This window comes from Lissotriton vulgaris, chromosome 6, assembly GCF_964263255.1.
Source record: "Lissotriton vulgaris chromosome 6, aLisVul1.2, whole genome shotgun sequence".
NCBI classification, from domain to species: Eukaryota; Metazoa; Chordata; class Amphibia; order Caudata; family Salamandridae; genus Lissotriton; species Lissotriton vulgaris.
In genome coordinates this window covers 26,231,788-26,257,180 of record NC_141694.1, presented here as the reverse complement: position 1 = coordinate 26,257,180, position 25,393 = coordinate 26,231,788, and the positions used below count along the sequence as shown (strand labels likewise).

Below are 25,393 nucleotides of genomic sequence, written 5' to 3'. Positions count from 1 at the left end.
AGTAAGATCCGAAGTGGACTGAACCTGCTGTCTTGGACAGCCTCTCATGCACACAGGACAAAGACGTGGACTCAAAAGGTGGGTCATGACTCTGACCCCCTGTTCAAGATACAAGGATAAAACAACTTACAAGAAATGTTTCCTGCAACTGACCAGTGGCAACTGGATCTGAACTGGAACCTACTTTTGGCCACTGTCTGACACCTTGTGAATCTCTAAACTACATCCCCCAGAGCTCATGGAGGTTTTAGACATACTGCTGTGGTGGATGGGAGTTTAAAATAAGAAGGTAACATTTGACTAGGACAAACCTGGTTGAAGTATCTGCCCCGAGCTCCATTGAGGTTCTGGCCTAATGTGACCATCATAGGCACTTTATGCTTTCAATTTCTGACCAGATTAAAAAGATAAATCTATCAGAAATTCTCCTAAATTATGTTCCACAGATGTGGCTATATGTGTGGGTTCCAAGAACTACCTGCACATACAACGCCAGAGTCTTGAGGTGAAAAGGAGCTAATTCTTAACCATATTTGAAACCACAGTAGTATGAATTCCAAGAATTTACATCAACAAAACGACGAAGGATTTTATGTGCCTCATGAGGGTTCCCATGACGATCGAGCATTATCTGAGTGCCCTCTGCTTATGGTTGGCATGTCAGACCATAGGGAACTGCCAGAGGGCTTGTTTATAAAGTAGTGAAAGGGTGGAATCCTGCTATCAAAATTATTTCTGAAGGAGAAATGCTGAACATGGATCTGCTTATGCTGATTAGGTGGAAAGTCCAAGGCAATCCCACATACCTCCCTGTAATTTAAAATGTCATACACTGTCAAGAAGGCCAAGAGACTATAAGTAGCTGCATGATCTGTAGTCTTGGTTTCCAAGAACTTCTCAGAATAATGTGATCGTATATGTTTACCTGTATGAGCTCTGAAACCTGATTGGTACTCCAACAGCAGTACCTGTGAAGTTGGAATATTACAAATGACTCGGTTATCCTTTTACAAAAAAGGCATGGAAGAGAGGGGGCATTAGTTACTAATATCTGTATCAAGACCCCCTTCTCTTTTGTGAATGAATAGCTACAGCTGCCTGAGATCGTTCATGTAGGATTGGTTGAAGAGATGTGCATAATATGATAGCAATATCCTCTGCAAAAGAAGAATTATCTTTTTACAGTGGCGCTCAAGGCATTGAACATAGAAACTACTCATTGACAACCCATAATAGATCTTGAAATAGTCCTATGTATTGTTAAAATAAAAATTCAAATGCCAAAATAGGGTCCTAAAAATATTCAACCTATTTAGTTTGTGCTTGCTCGAGTTTATTTTGGGGATTGAAAAGCAGCAAGTAGTGCATGCACACCTCATTTTCAGTTATTTGAAACCAACATGCAGTAGAAATTCAGAAGAAGAAAAGTTTGTGGTAATCCAGCATGAATCCTGGGAAGATAAAACCAGCATTTGCAATGCAATAGGTCTCGCAGTTATCAGCGTTTAAACTAATGGCATTGTAAACGACAATGCCTTTTATACAAAAATAAAAGGTATTATTTGCAATGTCAATAGCTCAAACTCTCATAAATGCGATACCTGTTGCATTGCAAATGCTTGTTACTTAAGGTGTTTGGAGATTAAGTGACTTGCCCAGAATCACAGGATGGTTTCCCACTTTCAAGTCAGCAGTTTCGGATGTAACACCACCTCCTTTTTAGTTTAATAAAAGCTTCACAGCGAGGCCTATGCAAATGCACACACCCTCCAGGAAGGCTTCTCTTATTTCACGACCTCCTGATCCCCCCCCCATAGCCTCGGGGCCAGGGCCTTGCATGGGAGGGGGTCAAGAAAAAGGACACTGCTGCTGCTGCTGCTCCAAGTGGGCTGAGATGTAGATGGCCCATAGTCTGAGAACCCCGGACCCCCAGCGGTATCCCTGCATACCCCCATGTCCACCATTGCCTGAATGTGATGGCCTGGCATGGGAGGGGTCAGGGTCAAGACGCTGCTTCTGGGTTTAGCCGTCCCCTTGGGGGCCGAGGTAAGAATGGCCCAACAAATACAAAGAGCTGCTTTTCATTGGTTCCCAGGCTGGCGGGGATATGTCCTTGTCACTTAGGCGCTCCCACGTCCATAGTCTTCAGCTTCTGCAGCACATGGCAGTTTGATAAATCATAAGAGGTAGGGGGTGCCTGGTCTCCGGGGGGCTAGGAAGAGAACTTCATGCTTGGGAGGAGGCCCTCAGAGGAGCCTAGTTGTTGGCATAACTGCATCTGTAACGCCCATGACTGTTCCACAAAATAGCACACTGATGTCAGAGCACAGCTTCTCAAGCTCTGATTTAATGGATAAGCAAGTCCAACCACAGGACTGTATGCTTGGGCAAAATGGTAGACCCCAGCTTAGATCCGAGCAAAAGTATACCGGATTGCATTGAGGAAGCCTTGGCCGCCTCAAGGTTGTGACTCTGTTTGACTTTCATGATCTGTGGGACTTTTAAAACTGGAACTATGTAGCTTAATTTTGACACCCTCTGCTTTTTGCTCCACCGCAACCACGTGTCATCTTGCTAACAACTCAAACAAGCAAATGGACACTTTATGGACATTATACTATGCAACAGTGGATTAACACACACACTTGAATAGCTATTGTTCCAAGTACCGCAATAACAACTGATAATTAAGTACATACATTTTTATAATGGTATACATATATGCCATACGTTGATTTATTAATATAGGACATTGGATTACTTTTACATTGATTGCTAGAGTGAGGTCTAATTCTGCTTCACCTCTCTTACAGATTCACTCAAATATTTTTGTCACCTAAATGTTCAGGATAGTCCTTTGGGAGCAACTGTTTATTTTGCTGCTCCAGAAACTAAAACCAGTGATCTGAGTGCCGAGGCCCTGCAGATGGCACATGAGGTATGGGAGCCCGGTCGTGTGCACCCCCGGGGCAGCGAAGTGACAAGCACTACTACCCACAAAAGAGGTAACAAGGGCACTGAATAACACAGGATCTTCTCTTTGTATCTGGCAGGAACAAGGAGGTTAAAATGCCCTATTTCCAAAATGTAGAATTAGTGCTGAAACAGTCTTCAAGAGGACCTACTATGGATGCTGCTTCTGCCTCCTATACCCTGGAGGCGGCACATGGGTCACGCAGCAGCGGTAAATGTTCTCCTGTAGATAGTGAAGTACGGTACGGTCATACTGCGGTGGGACACACACTTGTTGATCTCTCATTGCACTGCTCCACACTTGAGGGAGGGCGCTTTCCATTAGCTGTGTTCTCTGATGATGTATCGCGCCGGCCCCCAGTCCAACAGAACTTTAGATCCAAACAGACTCCCTCTGACCGGAAGTGAAACCAGGCCACGCGGACACGTTCACAACACAAGTCGGGAATGCATTTTTTGGTTAAAAAAAACACATTTCTTCCTCCTAATTTATCAAATACACGACTCACTAAAGAATAGGGGCCAGCTTCGATCGGTAAACAGCTGTTACAATGACTTTTTACTTTGCGATACCATTACAACGCATGTGTTGTACATCGCAAGGTCATTACTATGGTAAATGATCATACGTTTTAAAGAAATTTAGATGATCCACATCGTTGCAAGGAAACAGTGACTGTTCAGTTTCCTCACAACGACATGCACTGCCTCTCAGATGACGTGAAGCAGGATCCAGGAGGAGAGAGGAACCATGAGGAGAGAGAGGTAAGGGGGATTGGGCATGGGGTGGGAGTTACTTTTCTAGGGTTTAGGGTAGTGCAGTGGTGTTTGGGTAGTGTAAGGGGGCGAGCTGTTAGTGTTTTAGGGTTTAGGGTAGTGCGTGGAGTTTGGGTAGAGCAGGGGGTCGTGCTGGGGGTAGTGTTTTATGGTATAGGGTAGTGCAGTGGTGTTTGGGTAGTGTAGGGGGTCGTGCTGGGGGTAGCATTTTAGGGTAGGGCAGTGGTGTTTGGGTAGTGTAGGGGGTTGTGCTGGGGTAGCGTTAGGGTTTTGGGTAGTGCAGTTGTGTTTGTGCAGTGTAGAAGGTCGTGCTGAGGGTTAGTGTTTTAGGGTTTAGGGTAGTGCAGTGGTGTTTGAGTAGTGAAGTCGTCGTGCTGGGGGTAGTGTTTTCGGGTTTAGGGTAGTGCCCCCGGATCTGGCTTCCAACTGAAAAATCGAGAAAGCTGGGCGTTCCATCGAGAAGCAAACAGATCCACCGAAGGAGGGTCCCACAGGGAGACTATCTGTGAAGAAACTACAGGATCCAGTTTCCAATCGCTGGCGTCCCGGAAGTGTCTGGAGTTCCAATCCGCTACAAAATTCAGGTCCCCCGGAAGATACTCCGCCGTTACAGAAATCTAACGTGGGAGGCAGTAATTCCAAAAGTCCATGGCGAGATCCGCCAGGATTTTGGAATGAGTGCCCCCTAGACGGTTGATATATCTCACCCGTCGTATTGTCCATTCGGAGGAGTACACAACAAGAAACCCTGTTGGTCGTGAACGACCGGATTGCGAAAGAACCCGCTAGAAGTTCCAGGCAATTGGTGTGGAGGTGAAGTTCCTCCTCTGTCCAATGACCCCCCACTGAGAGGGCACCACAACGGGCTCCCCAGCCGATGCGACTGGCATCCGACTCTATCACGAGATCTGGACGGGAGCCGAAGATCGCTCTCCCATTCCAGGCCTCCATGTGAGTCAACCACCAATGAAGTTCCGACCTGGCCTCCGAGGACAGGGTGATCAATTGTGAATAAGTGAGACCCTTGCGGAGTTGCGAGGCTTTCAGCCGCTGAAGAGCTCTGTAGCGGAGAGGCCCCGGAAAGATGGCTTGTATCGAGGACGATAACAAACCCACAATCCTGGCCAGTTGGCGAAGAGAAAACCTGTCTCGACGAAGAACAGTTTCAATCTCTTTCTTGATCTTTGTGATCTTCTGAGAAGGAAGACTCGAAGTGGCCTCCTTGGAGTCTATGTGAAACCCCAGAAAAAGCATGCTCTGTTGAGGAAACATCCGACTTCTGGGAATTGATAGTGATTCCCAGGTTCTGATGAAGGGATACAGTGATCTGCAAGTGAAGAAGAAGCTGAGTCTTGGACTGATCCATTAGTAGGATATTGTCCAGATAAATAATCAAAATGTATGCCCTTGGTGCGGAGATGTTCCTCCACCGGGTGGAGAAGCTTGGTAAAACACCAAGGAGCTGAGGACAGACCAAAGGGAAGAGTTCTGAACTCGTATGTCCGGCCCTTCCAAAGGATTTGAAGGAATCTGCAATGTGGCGGGAAGATGGGAACTGACTGATTGGATGGTTCGGCTGGACCTCAAGGATGCCTGTCGTACTGGAGAAGGAGATCCCGGAGCAGATGTATTCCTTCCATCTTGAAATGTCGGTAAATCAACCACTCATTGAAGGATTTGAGGTTGATAACCGGCCTGAACCCCTTTTCTTTCTTTTCTACGAGAAAGATATTGCTTAAGAAACCTCTTGGATGCAGAAGAGAAGGAATTATAGCACCCTTGGAAAGAAGGTTTTGAACCTCTTGATCTATCAGAACTGAGTCCAAATCCGAAAAGACCAGAGGGTGGGGACAAGAGGCTTGAAGGGGAGACCCATAAAATTCTATGTGAAAGCCCTGAACAGTTTCTAAAACCCAGGGATCTGATGTAATTTCTGCCCAATTTGCTAGAAAAAGAGAAATCCTGCCCCCGAGACAAACCGGGGAGAGGAGATCGAAGCTTACAGCTGAATCCTCTGGAGTTGTTTTGATTTCCTCCACGGCCCTTGCCTTGGCCTCTGCCTCCACGGGAGGGATGGAACTTTCCCTGTCGTCCATCGTTCCAACCGTTGTTTCGCTTGGCTTGGGCTCTATTGGGGCCTTGGTTGTACTGCCGGCTGGAAGAGCGACCCCTGCCACGTCCAGCCCCTCCAAAAACCTTTTTTGGGAAAATCTTCTTCATTGATTCTTGAGCTTCATCAAGGGCGGAGAAGGTGGCTAAAAAATTTCCCTAACTCCTTGACAAAGGGGTCACCAAATGAATGAATGAATGACTACATACTTATATAGCGCATGGCTACCCGGAGGCATCCCCGCGCATTCAGTGACCGAGTCATTCCCCCTTGGTTCAGGAAAACAGAAAGGTCTTTAACATTCTCCTGAACCTGAGGTGGTTCACTTCCAGTCTGATGGTGTCGGGAAGATGATTCCAGATCTTTGCAGCCTGGAGGGAAAAACGTCTGCCGCCCATGCGGATTCTCTTTATCCTGGGGATCGTCCGTAGATTCTTATTGCTGGACCTTAGGGTTCGGGAGGTCTGGTACGGCCGAAACCTAGGTTGAATTAGGGCTGGACCAGCATCGGCCATTGCTTTATGCACGATGGTCATAGTCTTGAACACAAGCCTCTGTTGTACTGGCAGCCAATGTAGTTGGCGTAACGCTGGTTTATCCGAGGTCTTTCGAGGGACATCCATTAACATGCAGGCCACACAGTTTTGTACGGTCTGCAGGACCCTGACTGTTCCCTGTGGGGCCCCCAAGTAGACGGCATTCACATAGACTAGTGGCGATAGGATAAGGGCCTGTACTAGGATCCGCCTGGCTCGAACAGCATCTTAACAAGGCGTAGCCGGTGGCTGCCACCTTCTGAGATTGTACCATAAAGATCAGAGTTGGGTCCAGCCAGACTCCTAACTCTTGATTTGCTCCTTTGGAGGGGGAGGCTGGCCCAGGCTGCTCGGCCACCATGCCTCCACCGATGAAGGTGTGTTATGCCCCAACAACATGACGTCAGTTTTGGTACCATTGAGCTTCAGGAAAGATTAATCTATACACTCGAGGACTTTGCTGAGACATAAGGAGAGATTATTATGGGTTGACTCCTGCCCAGTAAGAGTGATGACTAGTTGGGTGTCATCAGCGTAGGTGACCAGTTGCACCCCCCCCCAGGGCAGCACCACCTCAGCCAGCGGCCTCATGTAGATGTTAAATAAGGTAGGGATGAACCCTGGGGGACACCACACGGTAAAGGCATCTGGGGGAGGCAGCCTCGTCCTCATAGACGGTGAAGGTCCTGTCAGTGAGGAAAGAGTGCAGCCATTTTAATGCAGTGCCAGAGACTCCTATGTTGCTCAGCCTTTGAATCAAGATGGAATGATTAACAGTATCAAAGGCCGCGCTAAGATCTAATAATACAATGGCTGCACAGCTTCCCAAGTCCACAATCTTTCTGGCTTCCTCCACTACTGCAATAAAGGCCGTTTCTGTGCCCTGTTTACATCTAAACCCCGTTTGGGTGGGGTGTTAGGAGTTATCGTTTTCAAGGAAAGCAGAGAGCAGGGAGTTCACGTGCTTTTCCGCAAGCTTACTGATGGTAGGTAGCAAGGAGATAGGGCGGTAATTTGCCCAATCCTCTGGGTTTAAGTTAGGTTTTTTTAATAGAGCCTTTACTCTCGCCTGCTTCCAGGATGGTGGTACTAGCCCAGCTGCCAAAGAGGAGTTAATCACCTCCTGAATAACTGGGGCCACAATGTCTGACACCCTGTTAAGGATGGTGGGAGGGGCAGCGTCAACCGGGGACCCTGACTTGAGGTTTCCTAGAAGAAGCTGTACCAACGGACAGTCAAGTGGGGTAAACTCCTCGAGCCTGGTCATCCCAAGAGGGGGAGGGCAGAGTTGCCCTGTGGCTGTCTGCTGGAACGAAGAATAAATATCGGCCACCTTCGAGGTGAAGAAATTTGCTATTTTCTTACAGCGGGTGGGAGCCAGAAGTGGATCGCTGAGGGAGCGGGGGGGGGGTGACTAGGGATTTGGAGTTTTAAAAATTTCCCGGGGGGAGTTTGGGGCTAAAGCAATCTTTTCTTGAAAATATTTGGACTGGGTAGATTTGATTCCTTGCTTATAGGTCCGCAGAGAAGTTCTATAGCTGTCTTTACTGGACTCGGAATAGTCTTTCCTCCATTTCCTCTCCTGCTGCTTGTTTGAGAGCTTTGAGTTCAGGGGTGTACCATGCTTTTTTGTTCGCACCACTACTGTGGGAAATTTCAATTTTTGGGAGAGTGACGTCCAATGAGGACTCCAGCCATTTATTGAAGAGGGCATTAGCTTCTAAATGATCAGAGCTACCCCTGAGGGTTGTTTCCTTCAACTTTATGGTCCAATCTTCTACCGATAGCTTGGACCGAATTCGGCTTACTTTTTTTGTTAAGTTTGCTGGGCATAGCTGTTCGTGGGGGGACAAGGAGAAGGATAAAAGTGCATGGTCAGACTAGGGGACCCTCGGAGTTATCGAAGTTAAGTGTGTCCAGATTGGTAAAACAGTGATCAAACGTATGTCACGCTTTATGTGTGGGACATTTCACAATTTGTTTAAGGTGGAGCACCTCTAGTCCTGCCATTAAGTTCTGACATGCCGGGGTGTCTGGTAGATTTAGATAGGTATTAAAATCTCCCAAGATGGTTGTGACGGGGTGGCGGGTCAGCAGGGTGCGAGTAAGAGTGAGGAACCTGTTTTATGTGACTGGTGGTCAGCTGTACCTCTCTCGCCTTTTTCCCTCCTGCAACATGCACCTCTTCTTGGGGAGGATTGGACCAGCCATGAATCTGTGACTCCTTGGGACTGCGAGCTAGAAACTGGACAGCGTACCTTTAAGTCCGAGTACCTAGATGACGAGACTCCACCCACCTTGAACGTAGACACGTTAAAAGAAGGAGGATCCCGGAAGACGCCGGAGTACTTTCCCCCGGAGGACGAGAGCGGCGTGGAGTTTAGATCGAGCATGGAGCAGAGCACGAGCGGACGAGTGGAAGACAACAAGCCAGGAGGCCAACGTTCCTGCGAAGCGCCCCACCACGCTACCGCGGGAGGAGCGTGGCTTTCCAAGGTACGGGGCAAAGTTGCGGGTTGGAGTGGTTAGACCACTGTGTACCGCCTAGTCGTTCCCCGGAAACCCTTCCCTTCACGTGCACTTCGACCAGTCGTTTACTTAAATCTATCACCAGGTTTCCCTCACTCCCGAACCCTGTGTGGAGCCTCTGTTGAGCGTCTCCCTAATATAGTCTCTTTCTTTCCTTTTGGTGGCACTCTCCCGGACTTCGCCTAGAGGTCGACGTTGACGTATTCACTCTGGCACCACCACCACCCGGACAACGCCGGAACACCCTGGAACTACCTGCTTTTCCACGAGGCGTCAGAACGGAGCCCGACGAGTTTGCTCGAATAAGACTGACCAGTCGTAGAAAGAAAGCTTACTTGAAAATAAAGCCCTCTCTAAAAGCACTATTTAAGCCTTCTGATTCCGTTACTGACCCGGTAAACCCCACCCCAGTACAATGGTGAAATTGGGAGAGCGACTGGAGTAATGTATCGCTGTATTGGGAAGGTCGTCGCAGAATTACTCATGGGCCCCTGGAGGGCGATAGAGTAATATCCCAGAGAGAGTACAGGTGGATGAAAATGTGATGGCAAACATCATACTCTCTGCGCCTGGGATAGCGACATTCGAGTTTCTACATCCAAAGATATTTTTATAGATGATAGCCCCCCCCCCCCCACCTCCGCGACCTTCTGGCTGATCCTGTCTGAGTATGACCTAGTTTGGGGGCAAGGCTCGGACGCTAGACATTTTTCAAGATGTTGAAGTGTAGAAAGAGTTTTCAGCGATTTCTAGGATAACATTTGGTAAGTAACTTGACCTGGCCTGTTTTGGCCTGCCAGAGAGCCTTTAATGTTCACAAAATGCTCCAAAACATGACTTCCTCGGCTTGTCATTAAGTAGAAGTTGCCAACTGATCAAAAAAGTTAGTGCTCAAGCCTTTTTATTTCCTAGTCTTCTCTTGGAAAAAAATGATTCTATTGCCGATTTTACCCTCTTTCCAAATTAATAAAGTAAATATTATTTTAAAAACGAAATACAGTCAACAGTTGACTCGGAGTCTGACTCTGAGAGGATTATGGCGGGGAGCGGGCCGTGCCTGTGCAGGGAGGCCACCAAGTGCCAGAAAGCCAAGTGTTTCAAGCCACATTTTTCGTTACATGCCATTATAGAGGAAGTAGCTGTGATTATTAGGCGGCTGCTTGGCTCTGACAGCTCTGACTCTCAGAGCTTTAAAATTGGGTTGTAAAAATTTGGCGTTGGCACTTGCTGGCCTCGCGCAAGCACATGCCCAGGGTTTGCTTCTGCACTAGCAGCAGCACTTTGCATGCCAGTGCTTACTTGGGTTATTACTGAGGTGGCGTGGTGAAAAAAAAAACTATGGATTGGAATGCAGCCAAAGCGATTGCCAGTGGATGAGATTAATTATAATTCAAGCATTCCAACCATCATGTTCTTTGTACTTCACTTTAGGAACGTATAATAATTACTGAGGCTGTGAATAAATGTAAAATTAATTTCAAGTTATATTTGGCAATTGAAGCATGAACAGATCGTTTATTTAGATGACATGCTGCATTAAAAAAACTGAACTTTGGTTGGTAAAAGACAACTAGAGTAATGATACTAATTGCTTTTAAATCCTGGTTGTAGGGAAGAAGCGCGCTGCAGAGAAAAAAAAAACAATCTCACCAGCTGAACCCAGTTAACCAGTTCCTCCAGGCAGAACAGCCATCGTTTAACTACGAGCAGGTACGTGAAGTGGTTTCTACCCAGCTTATATGAACTAAGTCAAAGTTGCTCATGTTTTCTATTGTTGGTTGCAACCGCTGCACTAAAATGCAGCAAATCCAATGTAGGGAACCGTTGATATGAATTTTCAAAGATTTAATAAAATATAGCTCTTAGAAGCTTAACGCACCATATTGTGATGCCTGCTTGCGATAGACCAGGGCAAAGTCAAAGTTTCAGGCCTGGTGCTGAGCCCTGAGCAGCTACAGCCCCCAGCAGGTCCTGGTCTCAGTTTCTACCTGCACACTTTCTTTTTTGGAGCTTTTTCTCTCGAGGCCCCTTGAAGCTCCCAGCCAGTCTGGATTCCGTGTGGAGTTGCCGGCTTGACTTGTGACGAGGTCTGCATTAGCCATCTGAGAGGTCTGTGGTCGGTTTGAACACAAAAGTGAGTCCCAAACAAATATGGCCTCCACTTTTTCAGGGGCCACATCACAGCAAAAGCCTCTCACAATGGCACTCCACCTCTGCTCTCGGAAGAAGCCTCCTGCTAATTAAGGCAACTGACTGATCAAGGCCCTCTTCATTTAGCTGTGACGATACTGCCCCAATCCCTTGCTCTGAAGCATCTGTTTGAACAAATTATTTTGTGTAGTCAGGGGCCTGTAACACTGGTGCTGAACACATAGCAGCTTTTCAAAAGTCTCATGACACTCTGGGGTCCAAATCGCCTTCTTGGCCTCTTTCTAGAAGCAAGTTCTATTAGGGGGCCCACAATAGTCACATAATTTTAAAGAAACCTTCTATAGTACCCGGTCAGTCCAAGGAATGCCCTGACCTGAGTCTGGGCAACAGGAGCTGTCCAATCCAAAATAGTTCGAATTTTAGCTTGGAGAGGCTGTACATGACCCCCACCTACCAGGTGGCTCAGGTACATCTTAGAACTCTGCCCTATTTGGCACTTGCTTGCCTTAATAGTCAGGCCTGCTTGCTACATGGCCTGAAGCACTTCCCTTAGGTGGTTTATCATCCAGGTAAGCTGCACTGAACTGTTCCAACCCAGACAAGACCCTGTTCACCAACTTTTGGAAGGTGGCAGGTGTATTCTTTGATACGAAGGGCATTACCATGAACTGATAATGTCCCTCTGGTGTGGAAGATGCTGACCTCTCCTTTGCTCCATCAGTGAGGGCAATCTACCAGTAACCTGAAGTCCAATCAAAAAGTACTCGGGTGCTTAGCAGCCCCTAACCTATCAATGAGCTTATCAGCTCTAGGTATAGGGTGAGCATCAGTCTTTGTGACTATATTCCATCCTCTGTAGTCCTCACTGAACCATAACTCATTGGGTCCCCTTGATTATTCAGTTTAGGTACCTCTGTGCTGCTGGTCTGTCAGTTTGGGAGAGTGTACAATCCCCTCCACTTACCCAACTTGCACATTTAGTCGAGTGGAGAACAAGTCTGGCACAGGCTCAGTTTCCTCCTCCACAACCTTATCAGTGACCAGTAACATGGTCCTGTCTGCCCTGTCATGGTGGGGTTTCAATCTATTCACATGCAGGACCCTGTGAGGGTTCATGGGGGTGCCAACGTCAACCAAATGGGTAACCTCACCCTTCTTTTCTAAGGTGGGATTTGGCCCGCTCCACTTGTCATGGAAGGCCCTGGGAGCCACAGGCTCCAACATCCACACCAACTGTCCTGGAGTATACTCGGGCATAGTAGTCTTTTGATCATTCCAGTGCTTCATGAGCTCCTGGCTGGCCTCTAGTTTCTTGTTTGCCTTGTACATGTACTCCGCCATCCTAGATCTCAGGCCTAGCACATAGTCAAACACATTGTGCTTTGCTTCTTTAAGGGGCTTCTCTAAAGACTCTTAGCAGGCTCAGTGGCCCCCTCACAGGGAGTCCAAACAACAACTAAAAGGGACTGAAATCAACCCCTTTTTGTGGCACCCCCCTGTAGGCAAACAATAGGCATGGAAGGAGGACATCGCATCTCCTGTTTCTCTGACAACCCATTTATCATGACCTAGAGAGTTTTGTGGAATCTCAACTAGACCATTTGCCTGTGGGTGATGGGGGGTGGAAAACTCTTTTGGAAAACCCACTCTGGCGAACACACCAAGCAGTGCTGTAGCCACAGCAGGTGCATCAATGGTTCTAAGAGGAATGCCTTCAGGGCAGGATATCTAGTAGCGTGGTCAACTACCACTAAGATGTACCTATTCCCTGATGCAGTAGGTGGGTACAGGGGACCAACACTCTCCATCCCCACCCTTTTCAAATGAACCCCAACCACTGGCAGTGGTATTAGGGGAGTCTTTGTCTTACCCCCTGCCTTGCCACTGGCCTGACAGGTGACACAGGAGCGGCAAAACTCCTTTACCTTTTCAGACATAAGGGGCCAATAGAAATGTTCCACCAACCGGTTCCTTGTTTTTCTGTCCCACATGTCCTGCCAAGGGGATATCATGACCCAAAGTCAGGAAGAACTCTCTGTACTTCTGGGGCACCACCAATCTCCTGGTGCCCCCCCCCCCCATCCATCCATGAGGTTTATGGCCCCAGTATAAAGCAGTCCATCTTCCCAGTAGAGTTTGTGAAACTTACTTTCAACCCCCTCCTCTTGCTTAGAAGCAATCCGCCTCAAGCTCTCATTGGTGGGACACACGCTGTCCCTGACTGAACTCCTCTCTGGAGGGTCCACCTGCTCCTGTCAGTTCTGCCAAATATGACAGCTCCCCCTCCTTGTGCACGTTTTTGTGGGTCTTTGGAGGACTCCTTAGCTTGTTGACCTTCATTTCCCTGGGCTTTCCCTTGGGAAGGGACATGTTCTCCTTTCTTCTGGTCACCCACCTGATGCTGAATAGAAACCCTGGTTCTAACCCACTCAGCTGATTCCCCCAGCTCTCTGGGGTCTGTCAGCTTAGAGTCCACTAGATACTGGTGTTACTTCTCTTCTGCACAATAAGTCAAAATATGTTCCTTCAAAAACAAATTGTACAATTCCTTGTATGTGTCAACCTTGTTGCCAACAATCCAGCCTTCCAGTGCCTTCACTGAAACGTCGACAAAGTCTACCCAAGACTTTGAGCTCAATTGCTGGGTGCCTCTATACTGCACCCTGTACTGCTCTGGAGTCAGACCAAATCTCTTGACTAAGCATGCCTTCATCTGCTGGTACGATTTTGCATCCTCTCCCTTCAGGGTCAGCAGCCGATCCCTCCCAGCTACTGGAATCAACTCACACAGGAGTGCACCCCAATACCTAGAGTGGACCCTGCTTATTTTAAGGGCCCTCTCAAAAGCTGTTAGCCACCTGTCAATGTCATTCTCTTCAGTGTCTTTGGGTACTATGCCCATGGGAAGCTTAGGTTCAAATCTACCACCCCTGAACATCTCAGCATCTTCTTCACTTTTGCTGCCACCGTTCCTTTTCTCCTCCTCCTCCTTCTCACATCTCTTCTCAGCCAAGTCCAGTTTCCTCTGCTCTAAAGCTATCAAAGCTAATTGAGCCTGAAGCTGTCTCTCTGCAAGGGACGGTAGTGGTTCCTGAGTAAGGGACCCTTCCCCACTCCCACTACCTTGATTCACCTGGCTAATACTAGTCACAATGGAAGAGGTCTCATCCTCACCCCTCCCTTAGGTGAAGTTTGGGGATGGAGGGGCAACATCCTCCCACCCCCCCCCTTGGTTCACCTCCGCTGCCCTGGCCCAGGTCTTTAGGGACTCAAGCAACCCTGCCTTCCTTGTCTTCTTGGCAGCATGCAGCCCCCTAAGCCTACACTGTCCCCTAAGATCAGCTATCTTCATCTGGGACAATTTAGCCAGGTCCAACTCCATGGTTCCATAGTTTTGGGTCACAAAAAAAACTAGGCACAACAGACTTATAACAATTTGGAAAAATCAAAACAATGGATTAAAAACTATTTAGTCCAATTTCCAAAAATCAAACTCAAAAGTTTTGTTCTAAGGCAATTTTGAGTATTTTTAGAGTTTCAAATAATTCACTGAAAGGTATACTTTTTAAACACTGGTCCTCATCCACACCGCTGTGCACCAAAGGTGGGTTATTGGTAGGGGCAAATGTAGGTCTGCCACTGGCAATGAAGCCACTAACACATGATAGGACCCAGCATAGGTCTTAGAAAATTATTCCTATGTTCAATCCTTGGTAACGTGGCTGCGAGCAGACCGTCTTAACTTCAAAGACCGGTATGTAAAGCATTTAAAAACACCATTTCAGTAAATAAAGACAACACATATAATAAAAATCCAACACCAATTTATAACCTAGGGAAATATTTTTTTCTTTAAATTGACATAAAAATGATGATCCAATGTAGGGAACCGGAGATATGAATTTTCAAAGATTTAATAAAATATAGCACTTCAAAGATTATAGCACCATATTGTGATACCTGCTCGCGATAGATCGGGGGAAAGTCAGTTTTAGGCCAGGCACAATGAAGCCCTGAGTGGCTACAGCCCCGGCAGGACCCAGTCTCAGTTTCTACCTTGCCCCTTGAAGCTCCCAGCCAGTCAGAATTCGATGAGGGTCCGCTGGCTTGTCTTGTGACGAGGTCCCAGTGAACTTCCCTGGAGCAGACATAGAAAATATTTCAAGTTTACTTCAGCGGGACAACCCAGGCCCATATGCGAAGGAAGGCTGGCGGCTTGGCTCTCGCGGTTGCTCCCGGTCGACTATTCTACGAGCGGACTTAGAAGCTTTTCTGGAGCTTTTTCTCGCTGGGTCTCTCGATGCTCCTCAAGTAGCTGGATCCGCTGAGGGTTCGCCGGCTTCAGATTTTTTTTCTAGTCCCGGTCAATCTCTGGTTGTTGGAGCTATGGAGCTTTTAGCGGGACGAACCTGGGTGGCTTGGCCGTCTCGCAGTTGAAGGCAGGCGGCCAGGTTGAGTCTGTCCCTCTATGGAGCTTTTTTCAAATTTGGTCCAAAGTTCTCCAAACTTCTTGAACTTCTTCCTGAAGTTCCTCAAGCGTTCCTAAAGTGTCTCAAACTTACGGCAAGGGTCTGGAAGCTCCATGATGGTCCTTGAAAGTTGAAGACTGCAGTTCCCACAATCCACTGGTACAAAACCCTTACAAATCCACTGAGTCTCCAAGGTGTAGATTTAGTTGGTGATTTTCCAGTTGAGCTCTTTTAACCTGTAGCTTTCAGGGAGTCCACTCTTTAGTTCTTTTCCAGCAAGATAATCCACTTGGCTGCAGTCTCAGATTGTGCAGTCTTCAGAGGTCAGGCCGTAGAATTCTATGCACAGCAACATCTTCTCAGCAGGGCACTTATTGCTTCATTCAGTTTCAAGCAGCAGATATGGAGGGCTCGGTCCCTCTCATATACTTATTCAAAATTATCTGGGTCAAGCAGCAGGTCACTCCTGACCAATGAGAGCAGGATAACTCCGCAAGGCGATGACCACATCCTGTAGAGTGTGGCATTATTTTGTCCCAGAGTGCATCAAATCTTCCAAATCCGTAATGGCTGATTTTCCAGCAGAGAGTCAAGACATGCTAAACACACCCCCAGAGATGGCTTATTTCCCTAGACTCTCCCACTACCATCTGCACATACCTTCCTTAAGCCTAGCCCTGACTCTGGGCCAAAAGTGTAACTGACACCCAGGCTTCCCCTCTGCCTTTGAAGAGCATGGTTTACAACTCCACCCCCTGGCCTGGCATTCCTATGGACAATCACACTGCCCTCCCAGCAGAGCTGGTAACCCCATGGGCTCTTTATCACATCTTCAAAGCAGCCTGGCTAATCCACTTAACTCTGACCATTCAGGCCAGACCACTGGAAGGCTTAATTTTGACTTAATAAAAAGAAAGCCTTATAACTTCTTGTATGTACACTTTAGGAGAAATTTGACAATGATATTGTTGGATTTACTACTACCATTCTGGGAATTCTTTGAATGGTCAGACTAGTCCTCTCCTATCAAGAGTTATTAGCCAGTGACTTCCTACCATGTTAACCTATGTAACAAGGGATTTGCAATGGGAAAAATGATTGGGACATTTTTCCAGCACCAGGACTTACAAAAACCTATTTTATAAGTACTTGCCTTATATCTACAGGAATCCCACCACATGTGCAACTATGGGAGACTTTAGGGATTTTGAATCTGTAGAAATATTGCAGATTCTCCTTTTACTGTGCTTCTAGCATCGAAGTCGAATTTGAGCAGCACTTTACTACAATGTGGGGAGTGACATTTCACTTTACCCAGGCATATGAAAACTCATTTTCTAATGTACCTAATAGATAACTGACCACCCACCCCGGGATACCTAGGGGAGACCCTGGGGGTCCCTAATATGCCAAAACATTGTCAGTTATCCCATTTTTTAAGTGCACCTACCACCAAAGTAGAGTTTGGGCACAATTTACTTTTTAAAAGCAGTCCTTGCACCAAGGACTGGTTTTAAACTGACCTCCGACTGCAGCAGTGCACACATGCAAGTGCAGGAAAAGCTGCTGGCCTCTAAACTGCCATGCCCTGGGGACCTCTGTGCAGTTTTAATCCCCTGCCCTATTATATACTTGGGGCTTATGGGGTAAATCATGCCAATTGCAGGGATACCCCACCATACCATAGTGTACCCTAGTGTATGTTAGTCTAATGTGTTCCTTTCTGCTTCGTACTAGCCCTGGTTAGGCAGAGCCCATGGTCGGTCAAAATCAGTTTCCACCAGCATCAAGCATAATATTGGGTGGTGCCCAGGGTGCAGGATGACTTGGCAACACCATTTTATTCTATATTGCTATTCTTACTCTGTGGGCCTGGGACTTGTCAAATGGACATGCTCGTTTTTCTGTAAATGTTGCTCTGACTTTCATTGCGGTCACGTTTATGCCACAACTTTGACCCAAAACCATCCCAATGAGCACAAACCGCAAATGGCATGCATTCGTACATTTTTCATTTGCCTTGATTGCAAAATGCACAACAGATATTAGTTGGTTATGTCAGAGAATGGGACCGATAGGCAAACTACTGCCATGATTTTGATGAAAAACCAATATGTCCGTGCTGTGGCGGAATTGTTGAAGTGATATTTGCTATTACAAATCCGTCTGTTGTACATATTCGCTGCAATTTGGCTTTCTTCATTGTTTGCAAAAATGTACGATCTTAGATTTCATTAAAAAACTGAATGCTCTTTCTGTGCGGGGTACCAATAAGAATAAGTCAAAATGGTCACCCTCATCATAGGCTACTATTGAAAAATAACAAATAATAGATTGATCATTAGAAAGAGAATACGTTTAGTTCTTATACTAGTCTTACCTGGATGTTTTGTACTTCAGGCTTATTCCGTGGAGACTGTGGATGAGACCCGGAAGAAACCTGGGAACACTTGCGCAAAGGGAAAGAAAGGAAGACCAGGAACTTTACAGATAGAAATACCTTTCTTATATATTTCTGTTAATTCTTTTATTTCTGTTAATTCTTCTCTTCTCCATCTGAATAATTAAGACGAGTGGGACTGATTTCCATCTTTCTGATTGACAATGAAGAGATTTCGAATGCCAAGTTCGTCTGAGCAAAGTGAAGTTGCAGGTTCTTCTGACAAAAAAGAGGATGGGAAACGAAAAGCCAAGTACAGAAAGTACGATGACCGGCATCTGGATTATGGTTTCACATGTGTTCAGGTTAATAATGAGGAGCGTCCTCAATGTGTAATCTGTTTAGAAGTTTTGGCTGTGGAATCCATGCTTCCAAGTAAACTTAAGCAGCATCTTGAAAGGCTTCACCCAAATGTGGTTGGAAAGCCAAGGGATTTTTTTTTAAGAAAAGCCAAACTACAAAAGTCCACTTTCTCAAAACAAGCCAAAATGAATAGTAATGCCCTCTTGTCTTCATATCAAGTGGCCCATCAAGTTGCACAGAGTAAAGAACCCCACACAATTGCCGAAGAGCTGATTTTGCCTGCTGCTGTTGCTATGGTAACAATCATACTTGGGGAAAATGCGGGTAAACAGCTGCTGAAAGTGCCTCTTTCTAATAATACTATCAGCCAGAGGATAAATGATATGGCTGTAGATATGAACGATCAGCTCATCTGTAATCTAAGAGGCAAAGACTTTGCACTCCAGTTGGATGAGGCAACAGACCACCACAAAGATACCCATCTTATTTGCTATGTCAGGTTTCTATACGAAAGAAAAATTGTTGAGGATTTGTTGTTCTGTAAAAAAATCAAAGGTGGGACTACAGGTCAAGACTTGTATGCGGTTGTTGATGATTTTATGCAACAGAATCAAATTGACTGGGAGAGATGTGTTGGAGTTTGTACAGATGGGAGTCGTTCGATGGCAGGATGCTACCAAGGACTTCAAGCTCACATACGATCTACAGTGCCTAATGCTGTTTGGACACACTGTATAATAAACAGAGAAGCACTGGTAGCAGGAAACCTTAGTGAAGAACTGCATGGTATTCTGAAAATAGTCATCCAAGTGGTAAATTATATTAAAATAAGACCAATAAAAGCACAATTTTTTGCTAAACTGTGTGAGGACATGGGTGCTGACCACTCATGCCTCTTGTTCTACAGCAGTTCTTGGTGGCTGTCTCTTGGTAACTCCCTGCTTACAGTGTATGAGCTGAGGAATGAAATATACTCCTATCTACACGATGATGAACATTGTTTTGCTGACAAATTTATTGATGCAGACTTTCTAATACAAATGGCTTTTCTTTCTGATCTATTTGAAAAACTGAATGCACTGAACAAGTCCTTGCAAGACAATAATACCAACATCTTGCAACTGTCAGACAAAGTTTCAGGCTTTAAGAAGAAAGTGATCCTTTGGAAAAGCAGTGTAAGCAAAGGTGACTATAAATGTTTTCCTTCGTTGGACCAGTTTCTGCAGGACAATGAGAAGGCGTTAAAGGAGGAACTGAGGACAGTTTTTGTTCTGTATTTGTCTCAACTGCATTTTTACCTTGACAAATGTTTTCCAGAGGAAGAAGTGCAGCCAATCGAATGGGTGAGAGACCCCTTCAATGCTGAGATACCTCAGCATTTCAACAATGAGGAAGCAGAACAGCTTATTGATGTTTCATGTGACTCCACATTGAAAGTAAAGTTCCAGTTTCAGTCACTGCTTGAGTTCTGGTGCCAAACTGGAGATGAATACCCTATGATAAGCAAGAGAGCCTTGCGTGTTTTGATCCCGTTTGCTACTTCGTACCTTTGTGATGCTGGTTTTGCGGCATTTGCAGTGATAAAGTCAAAATATAGTGCAGAAATTAACCTTGAAAAAGAAATGCGTGTTTTGATGTCAAAAATAACTCCAAGATTTCAGGAGCTATGTAAGGAAAAACAAGAAACTCCACCTTACTAAGATTTTTAAGGTAAATTCGGACTCTGTTGTTTTTCCTGTTCATTAAAAAGATATTTTATTATACAGAAGTTTATAAACTGTTGTGTGGTTAAAAAAAAGTTAAGTCATGGAAACTTATTTGGCTATTAATCTTGTGTATCGTTTCTCACTTAATGAGTTTTTATTAAACAACTGTTATATTTTTATTTGTTACAAATATGATTATAATGCCATCATTGCATCCCAATTAATTTATGGAAAACAGGAAGTACTCCTGAGGTTGGGCTTACATCCCCACCTGCCCACCGTAAAAACATGGTGGGGAGGCGCCACCAACTGCCAATTAGGTCAAGGGAGCAACCAGTCAAATAAGTTTGGGAACCACTGTTTGAAGGCGTCCCCAGGAGTCCTTCCCACCCACTAGCTCTTGGTACGCATAATTGTGTCATCTCCAGGCACCCACCTCCGAACACTTCTGGACCGCAGTAAGATCCGAAGTGGACTGAACCTGCTGTCTTGGACAGCCTCTCATGCACACAGGACAAAGACGTGGACTCAAAAGGTGGGTCATGACTCTGACCCCCTGTTCAAGATACAAGGATAAAACAACTTACAAGAAATGTTTCCTGCAACTGACCAGTGGCAACTGGATCTGAACTGGAACCTACTTTTGGCCACTGTCTGACACCTTGTGAATCTCTAAACTACATCCCCCAGAGCTCATGGAGGTTTTAGATGGATGGGAGTTTAAAATAAGAAGGTAACATTTGACTAGGACAAACCTGGTTGAAGTATCTGCCCCGAGCTCCATTGAGGTTCTGGCCTAATGTGACCATCATAGGCACTTTATGCTTTCAATTTCTGACCAGATTAAAAAGATAAATCTCTATCAGAAATTCTCCTAAATTATGTTCCACAGATGTGGCTACATGTGTGGGTTCCAAGAACTACCTGCACATACAACGCCAGAGTCTTGAGGTGAAAAGGAGCAAATTCTTAACCATATTTGAAACCACAGTAGTATGAATTCCAAGAATTTACATCAATAAAGCGACAAAGGATTTTATGTGCCTCATGAGGGTTCCCATGAAGATCCAGCATTATCTGAGTGCCCTCCGCTTATGGTTAGCATGTCAGACCATAGGGAACTGCCAGAGGGCTTGTTTATAAAGTAGGGAAAGGGTGGAATCCTGCAATCAAAATTATTTCTGAAGGAGAAATGCTGAACATGGATCTGCTTATGCTGATTAGGTGGAAAGTCCAAGGCAATCCCACATACCTCCCTGTAATTTAAAATGTCATACACTGTCAAGAAGGCCAAGAGATTATAAGTAGCTGCATGATCTGTAGTCTTGGTTTCCAAGAACTTCTCAGAATAATGTGATCGTATATGTTTACCTGTATGAGCTCTGAAACCTGATTGGTACTCCAACGGCAGTACCTGTGAAGTTGGAATATTACAAATGACTCGGTTATCCTTTTACAAAAAAGGCATGGAAGAGAGGGGGCATTAGTTACTAATATCTGTATCAAGACCCCCCTTCTCTTTTGTGAATGAATAGCTACAGCTGCCTCAGATCGTTCATGTAGGATTGGTTGAAGAGATGTGCGTAATATAATAGCAATATCCTCTGCAAAAGAAGAATTATCTTTTTACAGTGGCGCTCAAGGCATTGAACATAGAAACTACTCATTGACAACCCATAATAGATCTTGAAATAGTCCTATGTATTGTTAAAATAAAAATTCAAATGCCAAAATAGGGTCCTAAAAATATTTAACCCTTTTTTAGTTTGTGCTTGCTCGAGTTTATTTTGGGGATTGAAAAGCAGCAAGTAGTGCATGCACACCTCATTTTCAGTTATTTGAAACCAACATGCAGTAGAAATTCAGAAGAAGAAAAGTTTGTGGTAATCCAGCATGAATCCTGGGAAGATAAAACAAGCATTTGCAATGCAATAGGTCTCGCAGTTATCAGCGTTTAAGCTAATGGCATTGTAAACGACAATGCCTTTTTTGTTTTTAAAACTAAAGCAAAAATAAAAGGTATTGTTATTTGCAATGTCAATAGCTCAAACTCTCATAAATGCGATACCTGTTGCATTGCAAATGCTTGTTACTTAAGGTGTTTGGAGATTAAGTAACTTGCCCAGAATCACAGGATGGTTTCCCACATTCAAGTCAGCAGTTTCGGATGTAACACCACCTCCTTTTAGTTTAATAAAAGCTTCACAGCGAGGCCTATGCAAATGCACACACCCTCCAGGAAGGTTTCTCTTAATTCACGACCTCCTGATCCCCCCCCCCCCACACCCCCCATAGCCTCGGGGCCAGGACCTTGCATGGGAGGGGGTCAAGAAAAAGGACACAGCTGCTGCTGCTGCTCCAAGTGGGCTGAGATGTAGATGGCCCATAGTCTGAGAACCCTGGACCCCCAGCGGTATCCCTGCATACTCCCATGTCCACCATTGCCTGAATGTGATGGCCTGGCATGGGAGGGGTCCGGGTCAAGACGCTGCTTCTGGGTTTAGCCGTCCCCTTGGGGGCCGAGGTAAGAATGGCCCAACAAATACAAAGAGCTGCTTTTCATTGGTTCCCAGGCTGGCGGGGATATGTCCTTGTCACTTAGGCGCTCCCACGTCCATAGTCTTCAGCTTCTGCGGCACATGGCAGTTTGATAAATCATAAGAGGTGGGGGGTGCCTGGTCTCCGGGGGCTAGGAAGAGCACTTCATGCTTGGGAGGAAGCCCTCATAGGAGCGTAGTTGTTGTCATAACAGCATCTGTAAAGCCCATGGCTATTCCACAAAAGACCACACTGATTTCCGAGCACAGCTAGTCAAGCTCTGATTTAATGGATAAGCAAGTCCAACCTCAGGACTGTATGCTTGGGCAAAATGGTAGACCCCAGCTAAAATCCGAACAAAAGTATACCTGATTGCGTTGAAGCCTTGGCCGTCACAAGGTCATGACTGTCTGACTTTCCTGATCTGTGGGACTTTTAAACTGGAACTGTGTAGCTTTTATTTTTCTTTACACCCGCTGCTTTTTGATCCACTTGCAACTACGTGTCCTCTTGCTAACAACTCACACAAGCAAATGGACACTTCATACTGTGCAACAGTGGATTAACACACACAACTGAATCGCTATTGTTTCAAGTACTGCAGAAACATAATTGATAATTACATTCATTTTTTTATAACCTATACATATAAGCCATACATTGATTTATTAATATAGGATTTTGGAATAATTCTGCATTGATTGCTAGAGTGAGGTCTAATTCTGCTTCACCTCTCTTAAAGATTCACTCAAATATTTTTGTCCTCCAAGTGTTCAGGCTAGTCCTTTAAGAGCAACTGTTTATTTTGCCACTCCAGAAACTGAAACCAGTAATCTGAGGGCAGAGGCCCTGCAGATGGCACATGAGGTGGGGGAGCCCAGTTGGTGCACAGGCATACCTAGGAGATACCACCCAAACTATTAACTTAGTGGACCAGCGCCCTTTTGACTGCACTCGACAATTATTGGTCACCTGCGACATAGTGTCTTTATACACTAGCATACCACAGCTGGAAGCACTCTAAGTCATTCGTAAAGTTTTGAACGAACGCCCTGCTCCTGTACCAGTACCAACTGATTTCCTCGTGGATTTGCTTAAGTTAGCAATGATGAAGAATTTCTTTATATTCCAAGAAGAATTCTTCTTCCAAACAAAGGGAGTTGCTATGGGGGCTACGTTTGCCCCAAATCTAGTGATAATATTTATGGATTCTTTTGAGAAACAATTCATCTTTACAGAAACCAACCCATTTAATGCCAACTTGGCGTTATGGGTCAGATTTATTGATGATGTCCTGTGCGTTTGGGATGGCAACTGTGAAGAATTAAACAACTTTCATGCTTGATTAAATCTACGGAATGAACATATCCAGTTCACCATGCAGTCCAGTAATGATCGGATCCCTTTCCTAGACATTACCATCTATGTTGAAAATGATCATCTACAGACGACTTTAAATAGAAAACCTATGGAAAGGAATTCATTACTGCAATATGGAAGTCATCATCCGAGGGGATTAAAAGACAATTTGCCTGTGGGACAGTTCCTACGTATCAGAAGGAATTGTCCCAAAAAAGATGACTATATGTGTGAATCTCAGGATCTATCGGAACGCCTAGTAGCCCGAGGGTTCCCTGGACGACTTGTGAAAAAAGCCCGCAAACGGGTTTGGTACAACCCACGTGACATTCTTCTCAATGCCGAAAATCTGGATAAAACCAATCCTGAACGGATTTGCGTGACCACTTTCTTGACGAGAAGTAATGAGATTAAAAAAATCATTAACAAGAACTGGCCCCTGGTTGCTGATGACATCAAGCAGGAGGATTTACCATTACACTCCTTCAAAAGAGCTAAGAACATCCGAGACATAGTGGTCCATTCTTTCCTAGACTCGGCGGAACAACCCACTATTACTTCATTATGGAATCTTCCCCCGATTATTGGACACTACAGGTGTGGAGCATGCATCGCATGTGCCACTACTCTACATACTAAGAACTTTGTATATCAAAACCGGACTTTCTGCCTAAAATCATATACTAACTGCAACACGACCAACGTTATATATATCATCCAGTGTCCGTGTGGAAAAAGATATGTTGGGCAGACTCAACAGAAGGTTAAACAGAGGATTTTACAGCATGGTAGCAGGATACGCTGTGCTGTACCAGGAGCCCCCCTAGTAGATCACTGTCAAAGAATGGGGCACACTGTTCAGGAATTGAAATGGCTGGTCATAGAAAAGATCACTCTGGGGAGAATGGGTGGTAATCTGGCGACAGTCCTTAATTCCCGTGAATTAAAATCGATGGCCACATTTGACTCAATTGCGAACGGTGTCGATGAGACCTCCAGTAGCTATGCCCAGATGGCAGCATTGGGACATTAATCGCAGTGGCAAATGTAAATGTATACATGTAATTGTCCGTACAAACTATTCCTTGAATTCATTGCAATGATGCTCAATTTCATGGTTGGTCACATGTGAACTAATTGTTAAACGTCTACACCCTCATACTTAAGAGGTGCATGTTCCTAAACTGTGTATTTATTGATCTTGTTCAGTTTAGACTGTACCTTTTGTTATGTGAGCCTGCATCCCACTCAATTTATTGACTCCTCTTAAACCATTAGATCTGTAAGACACAGGCTAATTGAACTGTTCCCTGGCTATTCATTATCGAAATCGCCGATATGTAATAACGGGTAACGTCTACACCCTCATGTGTGAGAGGTGCACGTTCCCTTCCTTTTTACACCAGAATGTGCCACTTATTTGGGTCACCATAATTGAATTGAATCCTTGTATGTGACATGAAGTAAGCAATTCTAAATAATGTGGCATCTCCTCCCCGTTT

General features: G+C 45.4%; 1 protein-coding gene across 1 annotated transcript in view; it reads left to right on the top strand.

The window, feature by feature from the left end:
• LOC147706732 (zinc finger BED domain-containing protein 5-like) overlaps window positions 1-25,393 on the top strand; it is a 117,473-nt gene that overhangs the window by 75,604 nt on the left and 16,476 nt on the right. The window contains exons 3-4 of the mRNA XM_086925879.1: window positions 10,537-10,635; window positions 17,946-19,998. Of these exons, the coding sequence (XP_086782005.1) occupies window positions 18,150-19,988 (1,839 nt within the window). The 5' untranslated portion in view covers window positions 10,537-10,635; window positions 17,946-18,149 and the 3' untranslated portion in view covers window positions 19,989-19,998. The remainder of the gene's footprint in view (window positions 1-10,536; window positions 10,636-17,945; window positions 19,999-25,393) is intronic.